The sequence below is a fragment of the Phaethon lepturus genome, unplaced genomic scaffold, assembly GCF_000687285.1.
Source record: "Phaethon lepturus isolate BGI_N335 unplaced genomic scaffold, ASM68728v1 scaffold14724, whole genome shotgun sequence".
Classification (NCBI taxonomy): Eukaryota; Metazoa; Chordata; class Aves; order Phaethontiformes; family Phaethontidae; genus Phaethon; species Phaethon lepturus.
Window position 1 is genome coordinate 49,549 of NW_010535606.1, and position 8,974 is coordinate 58,522.

The 8,974-nt window shown below is 42.4% G+C and overlaps 1 protein-coding gene across 1 annotated transcript in view; it reads left to right on the plus strand.

Moving 5' to 3' along the window:
- Positions 1-721: 721 nt before the first annotated feature.
- NYAP2 (neuronal tyrosine-phosphorylated phosphoinositide-3-kinase adaptor 2) overlaps positions 722-8,974 on the plus strand; it is a gene marked incomplete at both ends in the record, with an annotated part of 23,756 nt that continues 15,503 nt past the window's right edge. Inside the window, 2 exons of the mRNA XM_010285896.1 lie at positions 722-765; positions 1,303-1,601. Coding sequence (XP_010284198.1) covers positions 722-765; positions 1,303-1,601 — 343 coding nt within the window. The remainder of the gene's footprint in view (positions 766-1,302; positions 1,602-8,974) is intronic.

Here is an 8,974-nt window from a genome sequence, read left to right on the forward strand (position 1 = left end):
ACGGTTCTAAGCAAATGAAGGTTCCGCTTTATCATGCGCAAAGTTGTGCGTTGCACAGTGCCAGTCTGATGCTTTGAGGACAATCGGATACAGCTCGTGTATTACCGACAAGGAGGATGGGGATGGTATCGGGGAATGAAGTGACCTTACTCTTTACGTGAACCATTGAGAAATGTTCTTGTCTTTTAAAGAAGGAAATGTGCTCCAGCACCAAATAAACTGCACCAGCCCAAGGCAACACTGAGTAGGAAACTTAGAGGAGCAGACTGACCCTGCTTAGAGCTTCTCTCTGCGTGAAGGGGAAATGGGAGGTAATTCGGGCTTTCCAGGACTTCAGAGTTCTCATACTGACATTTCTACATGCCCACAGTGGTACCATTTCAAACCTCCTTGCAAACAGGCCCATGTTGACCTGTGTGTGTTGCTGAGTTTCTTCGCCTAGTCACTGAATGGCCTGAATTGAAACACGTTGTAGGTTTACAGTATAAGCATCAGTAAGAGCTGTTTTTCAGAACTGATAAGTATGCATGAGTATAGCAGGAATAATACTAGGTTCTCAGTCCTGCCATCCACAGTACAATGTAGTACTTGGTATGACAGCACTTGTTTCAACTGAGCTTTCCTTCTTCTACACCTGTGTTTCTGAATGGTTGGAGGTTATTTTATTCCTGGTGTCCCATGGCCCATTGCCTTTTCGTTTCCTATGCTTGTATCTTACTAGTCTGATGCTGCTCATGTTGCAGCTTCACGTGGATTTGATGAGATGTAAGTGTTCAGTTTCCTATATCCAAGTAATTTTTAGAGCATTTCTTTCTCTTACCATTCTTTAATCTGAAGGGAAATGATTGATTGGACCCCAAGAGCCTTGTTGCCCAAGGCAGATGAGTGTCTGTAGTCAAAGATGAGTGCAGATCAATACACAAGGTTGCATTTCTAAAGCAGTATTCTTTGGCCTACTCACAGTCTCTTGTCTTCCTGAAAACTCAGTTCTGACTACCGATGTTTGAAATTTGTTCTGTAGACAATTTCTAGTCACAATGCTTTGAAACCTGAACAAAAGTTTTTCTCTATTTCTTCTTGTAAAATCTTGAGTGCGTGCATCGTGATATATCTGTGTTTCAGGCGTTAACAACTTACGTTGAAAAATAGACTATTCGAGGAGTCATCTTGTGTTAAGAAAAGAGCATTGGTTGTTTCCAAATTCCGAAGTACAATCTGGTCACCACAGAACTGAGATCCTCGTTCCCGGTACAGTTCAGGCAAAGGTGGATCATTTATTTATATGTGTATTTTCTCTTACAGCATAGGTGGAGAAGTAGTGAGAGGAAATGAAGGAAGCTACGTGGGGAAACATTTCCGCATGGGATTTATGACAATGCCTGCTCCTCAGGACAGACTGCCACATCCTTGCTCCAGTGGCTTTGCCGTGAGATCCCAGTCCCTTCATTCTGTCGGAGGAACTGATGACGAAAGTAGCAGCTCTCGTAAGCAGCCGCCTCCAAAACCTAAGCGAGACCCCAACACCAAACTGAGCACCTCATCTGAAACAGTCAACACTGGAACAACAAGTAAAAGTGGGAAACTACCAGACAGGACTGAAGGTAAACACTATAATTCTTTGGAAAAAAGGTTTTTGGTGACACAGTGTTAAGACTATCCAGTTGATAATCTTGCATTTAAGAATTACCTGTATGTTTCCCCATCTGCGTAACAGTGATGACATGGGTATCCTAGATACCTGTTCTTCAAACTTTAGACCAGTGGGTAATTGCCAACCTTTGGCATTTCTCACAGAACCGTACCACTTGTATGGCCTGGTTATATACTAGAGGAGTTGAATTTATTCAAAATGAAGTGAAAGAGAGATTTGTATCAGATGATGGCATGTAGGACAATGTTACCTGCGCACCAGCCAAGGACCGCTCACCGTATCACTAGCACTGTGCAAACTACAGCTTTGGAAAAGGTCCTCCACAACAAAGAAGTGACTGACAGAAATTTTTAAAAAGAATACTGCATGGCCCTGAAACTCTACAGCCAGGAAATACCATCCCACAGTAAAAATTGTACCCAAGATGACATAACATAGTGCCCAAAGCTTCTGTTTGCATATGAGTCTACATTTTCTCTTCCCATTCCTCCCAGTTACATTTCAGCTAGTATAGCGTTCAGAAGAAAATAAACAAATGTGTTGCATAAGGATATCACTTCCTTACTCTGAACTACTGAAGATGAGCTAACACTATAGGGATCATCTCCTTCCTTTCTTCCATGCTGGAAATGCATTTTGTGCAGCAGTAGGACCAGCTGTACTCCCTGCTAGGAGGGATCAGGATGACTCTGCTTCACAGTGTGAACTATAAGAAGGAACCCTTAGGGACAAAGAGTGTTGATCAGTGCTGGGCTTTCCCGCTGCTATGTTACATATCAGTGTTGACATCCCATGCAGTATGTTGCACTCTTAGTGCATAACCCTTTTGCTCGTCATTGTGGCCAGAAATACTTGTTAGTTACATTCATGCTACAACCCCTTTTAAGCAAATATTTTTAAGTCATCAGTGATAACAAAGACGTAAAAGAATCAACTGGTGGCACATAATGTCTACGGTTGTGAGGCTGAACACAAACACTGAACAAAACTGTAGATTTATTTTTATGCTGCTGTTGGTAGTTATTTTGTATATGACATTTACCATTGCTTCCACAGCTTGTCCTCTACGGTGACCATTGCATCAACTCCACTGAACAGACTAATGTTACAAGCATGAAGTAGCTGCCCTTAATGAAAGCAGTTTACCACAATTTTACTGGACCAAAGCCTACATAGCAACCATTCAGATTTGTGCCACAGACAGATTTAAAATCTCATGTCCAAAAGTCTTTCAAGTCTTCCATTTAATACAAAAAAAAAAAATGCATGATAGAAACTTCTTAGTGTGATACGCTCTGACGCGAAAGGCAGGAGCTCTTACGTTACTCAAAAGTTCTTTTAAATTTTTTTCTATTTTAGACTAGTTTTATTATTCTTTAATATATATTAGCACTTTTTCTTCTGCAGAATTATTTCTGGTCTGCACAACCAGAATTACCAAGGCTAAATGAAGTTTGTTTTGCAGACAGGGAAGTAAAATAGGCTCTAACATTTTCAAACTTGTTTAATTAATATTCCTGCAAGTGTGCATTGCATCACAGTTTATTGTGCTCTTTGGTATAGCTGACCTTGGCATTATCTCTAGCATGATTAGGAATGAGGCTTGTTTTACAGCTATCCCCCAGCCCTTTTCCTCATTTAGTGAGAAGCAACAGACATTGACAGCCTTAAAGTAGCAATAATAATAATGATAGTGGTAATTGAAACACATCCAAGTATTTTACCTATCTCACAGAAGTTACGGCAGGCTCCTTAAGCAGTCTGTGTCCTCATGAAACTAGATCTACTTCAGCATCGTTCTGGGAGGTTCCGAAAATTTTGCTTCCTTTCCCTCATCTCCTCCTGCCGTCTGATATTTGACACCAAGGACGTAATATGTAGTCGTGTCCCTTCTGACAGATGTCAAAGTTTGAAATTGATTGACATTTCTGTTTCCAAGGCCAAGTACCACTTCGCCTCCTCCCACTCTGTGCAGGTTGAGCTTGCTCTGTCCCGTCACATAACGGTTATGAGCGGCATGTGTGGTATTGTAGCAGTGTTCACTTTGGATAATCTGCATGACAGTGGTACTACTACACCATAGTACTAAGTATTGCAGAGCACCTCAGATTCATTATTGTAATCAAGAGCTGAATATTCATAGCAAGATCTCTGGAAAGAACTGGTGAATGAGTAATACTCTATCAGTAGGATGAAAGGTAGTACCTAAATGCTACCGTTTGCTGTGACTAAATGCCTTTGTGGAATACTGAGAATCTCTATGATACTTACTATATGGCCTGTGGTCTATTCATTCTGCTGGTTTATATGTAGTGCAGCAATGGGCACTTTTAGACTATCATGAAGAAGTTCCTGGAGATTTTGACAAGAACCCTTTAACCATAGGGTTGTGTTTGTGTGTTCAGAGTATCTGCCCTGTTTGGATATGTCTGGTTTTATACGTGCCAGACTCATACAGGTCTCACCAAAGAGTTTCATACATAGAAAGTAGGATCAGATTGAAGGGGCGGTTTAAATAAGCAGTCAAATTTTAAATTCTGAGATATACTCAAGGGTAGTACAATATAGTGTTTGGATGAACAGGCTGGATTTCTAAAATGCTTTGCTGTTACCGGGAGCGTCTTTGTTATCACCTGTGCACTCCAAGGTAACATGTTTGTTTTAATGAAAGAATTTTCACAGTTGTCATCTGGCTAGCATAGGAACGTTTATACAAAAACTGTGGTCATACATTGATGATGAGGACATCTAAAGATGAGCAGAAGCAGATGAAAGTCAAAGTTCAACATCTGCAGTATTGATTTGATACAAATATTAAACCAGCTCTGTCCCAGAATATGAAATTATTACTGTTGCGCTATAATTAATTCCCAGCAAGTGTAGTATCTGCAGTGTTGCCTAACTCAAGGAAACCTGTGAAGCTCTGATTCTGCCAGTCTGTTTTTTATGTGCAAGTGGTTAAGTTTTTCCATATCTAATAGTTCTCATTTCAGTAGCAGTCTTTGCATTCAAGAAATTGTAAACCTGTATCTTTCCAATTTTGTGTGAGATAGTCCGTAGGATAGAATATTCATGTTCTCCTAGGGAGGTCTTTGGAAGCTCAAGTCCAAAAACATGCAGGTTTAACTTTCAGTCACTGTTGTCCATATTGTACCCAAATATTTGTATATGCATGTGTCACACATTTGTGTGTACTTGTGGTATTTGCAGGCTGAATGGCTACAGCTTTTTCCAGTAACTATGGAAAACAATGAAGAAAACCCTATTGTTTCTCCATCAACTGTTGTGGAATCTCTACAAAGGAGTTGTCACAAAATTGTTCCCAGCTCATCTTTTTTATGGCAATGCAGAATAATTCAGACTAAAATGTCTATTGTCTAACCCTGTGGCTACTTTGAAAAGGAATTTGCTACATTTCCTAGGCAACCAGGGACAGCCTCACCACACATTTTTATTAAACATGTTTACTTTTTGCTTTTTGATAATGATCCAGTTTATACAAACAAAAGCAGTTACTGATGGTAACTTTTATTCTTTTTCTGATCATGGTAAAGTCAAAATATTGAATCCATCCCGTCATAATAACTACCATCACATTAAATTATATTTTGAATATGAGTCTGACTTACTGCAGAAGTGGCAGAAGAAATTTGGTCAAGAGCTTGAAAAACCCTTTCCCCCTGAAGCACAAATAGCATCGGTAACAGCCACACTGGCTCTGTACACTTTTCCTGTAAGTGCTCTTGCTTCCAAATTTGTGGGAGTGTGAGAATCTTCTTTTAAGTTGCGATGACGCGTATTAACCCAGTCGCGTTGTGCCGCAGTGTGATAACACTTCAGCTCCTGCGTTTCATCCCAGTCTACCTTGGCTCTGCCTGAAAGAGCACTCTCCAGCCTGCAGGTCTCGTTCTCCTTAATTTGACTTTAATTTTGTTTCTGTGTTTCCACACGTTTGTGTCCCTTCTTTCATGCTTCAGTATTCCTTTTTTACTCTTCCAGATACCTCTCTCATGCACCCACTGAACGCCTTCCACCCAATGCATTTCTCCTCCATGACAGATTTCAAGAAATTTGTTTTTAAAAATGTGGGTTGTCTTTTCTGTAGAGTTTTCAAACTCTGGTAGGAGCAGCAAACAAATGTAGCTGTGCCCCATACGTTACACATTGGAAGCAAGAACTGAAAAGGGTAATTTTAAATAACATTTCATCATGGAAGGCATATCTAATCGTGATCCTGAAAGGCTCTTCATTGAGAAAATGCAGTTTAGTTAATTTATGTGCTTTTGGTGCCAAATCTTACAGAAAAATGAATTAATAAAACAGTATAATTGGTGAACGTAACCAGCCTCAAGCAGTGTTTTTTGATATGATCACTGCATGTCCACAAGAAAGGTTTACAGATCTACTGCCGTGCAAACTAATTGAAGAGGTATAAGCAAATTGCATTTTGAAAGTTAACTTCTTGTTAAAATTCTGGTTAGTAATATGGATGATGACTACCTTATATAAATATATGCACATAAAATATATAGTGCAATTTACGTGTACATAATATACACATTTTTGTATATTGAAAATGCAAGTTCTGTGTGCTTGCATGTACATACAAACGTGCACACAAATGCAAATTGAAACTCGTGGAGTAGCAGTTTTAAAATGCAGATCATGATTGTAATCCTGCTCCTGCCAGAGCCCATGGGAGGTTCAGGTCTGGCACGTGAAAATGCTTGCAGGGATCCCCACCTCTCAAACCCACTCAATTTGTTTAGTGTTTCCCTTCTGAGTGTCAAGTGTGGAAGAAGATATCCTTCTTGCTGCTTTCTAAGCCCATGCAGTGGAAGACTCTCTGTGGCTCAGCAATCTCTGAAGGTGGGCAGCTTGTAAGGAATAATTTCCTCTGGAGAAAAGCAATTACAGTAACTGTAACCGGGGTTGCAGTCCAGCTGATGTCTCTCATAAATCTAGTTTTCTGTCAGCTAGGCTGGTGACTCTGCACTGTAAACTTGAACTTTTGCTACTCTCATTAAACAGAACTTGGATTAAAGGGATTTAGCACTTTTGCTATTTTTGCTATTTATCCTTTTACTTCCTACCTTAGCGAATAATGTATTTAACCTGAACTTTGAAATAGTGTCCTTTGCAGTAACCATGTTATGTCCTTCCTTATAGCCAGATCTTATTCCTGCATATTTTTGTCCGTGCCTACTAAAGGAAGAAACATCACTGATGAGCCCTATTCGGACCTAACGAGTCTAAAGGGACTGACAGATGACTTCTGGAGGGTATAGCTATGGGCAGTTTAAGATGCTACTGCTTCTGGGCTATCTGCTTGGCCTCCTGCCAGGCGTGACAACCCAGTGCTCACGTAGCAGAATGTAATATTTTAGGAGCACGTCTTTGAGACACGGGTGCTGCTGCACCGCCCTGCTGCTGGGCAGGAGCTGCGGCGAGGGGAGTGGAGCGGGCAGGTCTGGTGGGAGCCTCCTGGGTCTGTCAGAGCCCTGCGCAGCGAGCACGAGGCTCACATGGATGACTCTTGCAACGCTCTCGCTCTCAGCGAGGGCCGGCCGTCACTGTGGCCTGCTGCGGGGCTGAGAACAGGGAGAGGGCTGGCTGCGTGGCCGTGGCGGGACAGGGCGTGCTGCCTCCTGAGGCCTGGCCCCCGAGGCGGCGTCCCAGGGCATGGGCTCCGCAGTCGGGTGCTCAGCTGGAGCCCCAGCCTGTCGTTGTGCCTGAGAGGCCTGAGCGCTTGCGTGTTGTGCACCGTGTGTTTTTTAGCTCGTTTTCCTATAGCCTGCTCTGTATTTTAAGCACAGTGTTCTGCCCCATGAAAAGCTCAGCTAGTGTTCACATTAGCTGTATAGGTATAATGCAAGCCACTATTCAGCCATGTGTAAAGCAGTGTCTGTTTTCCTTCACATACCTTAATGTGATTCTTGATCTCAGTGCTGCATTAGCCATTATTTTTTGTATGCTGTAATATATCTCTTGCAGACCGTGAGGCTTAAGAGGACTTGACTTGAAGCTGTGCATACTGGGAGAAGGCAGCTGGCAACGATGGAGGGAAAAGTCAAAGCCAGCATCAGAGAAGACATGCCCTGTTGTCAGTAGAGGGAGGTGGAGCTGGCTCTTAACTACCACACATGATCCCAGAGAGCTGCCCTGTGTGCCCGGGTGGCAGGGGAAGGGTACGGTGCCCTCAGCAGCACTAGAGCGATGCAGTCTCTACTAGAAACCTAGCACGTCTTTCCCTTTGTTCAGCCCTGTGTCTTGGCAGCTTCCTTGGCTGCCGCAGCGGTTAAAAGGCTGGAGGGCAGCGCCGGCCTGACTTTGCTGTGGGACTCTGCCCAGCACTACTTCTGCTCTGTGTTGGGCCCCTTTGGTTGCTGAAGCAGCTTGTTCCCACTGATCTGCACTCCAGCAGGAAGGACACCCGATAGATTTTGGTCTATCCTCTAGCATTTAATAGCATAGAGATTTTCAAAGGCTGCGCTTTGCGGGGAGGTGGTGGTGGTGGTAGTTTGTCAGTGTTTTGGGGTTTGGTTTTCTTTGCCTTTGCTGAGATTTCAATTTGCCCCTCCCTGCAGCAAGTCAGTTTTCAGATTGCAGCTCCCAGAGCTGGGTTACTTTCCTGGGCATACCTTCTCCTCCAGCCCTTCATTTTTTTAGGTCTGTTTTCTGATCCTTCAGATAAGGGAGGACAAGGGGGAAAGAAGGAATGAAAGCAGTAGTTCTTATAGCTGTTGTAATAGCTTTCTGCACAGAGCAATGAACACAATGTGATTTTTGGAGGGATTTATAAACAAGTTTTGAAGCCACAGAGGGAGTATGTTCTTACCCTCAAGGCACATATGCATACTCATTAACATTAATGGAAGCTGCAAGCATTGAACAGAAAATAGACCATGCAGTGGTAAAAGATGTGAAGATCTAGTTACCCACTTGGGCATTGCATTGTGCCCAAGACTTAGCAGTTGGTACTTTGGTTATGTTGTGCTAGTCTATCTTGTGTACTTAGTGTCTTTTTTTTTTTTTTCTTTTTAATTTAACAAAGTTGCTTCATATATTCCTCATCTCTCTTTTCACATTAGGATGTTGCTCATTTGCTGAGAGACACTGCACCGGTGTAAAAAAGCACAAAATTAAATGTGCGGCCTCCCTGCAGTACAGATATCTGCTCTCCAGGGTGATGGAAGCTGTGATGTTCTCGATAATGGAAAAGCCTTAATAATGCGAGTTCAGAGAGTGTTGTGCTGCTCTACCAGATCGACTGCAAATGCAGCCAGTCCAGGAGGAGGCTGCCTGCCCTAAGCTGAGGCTAGT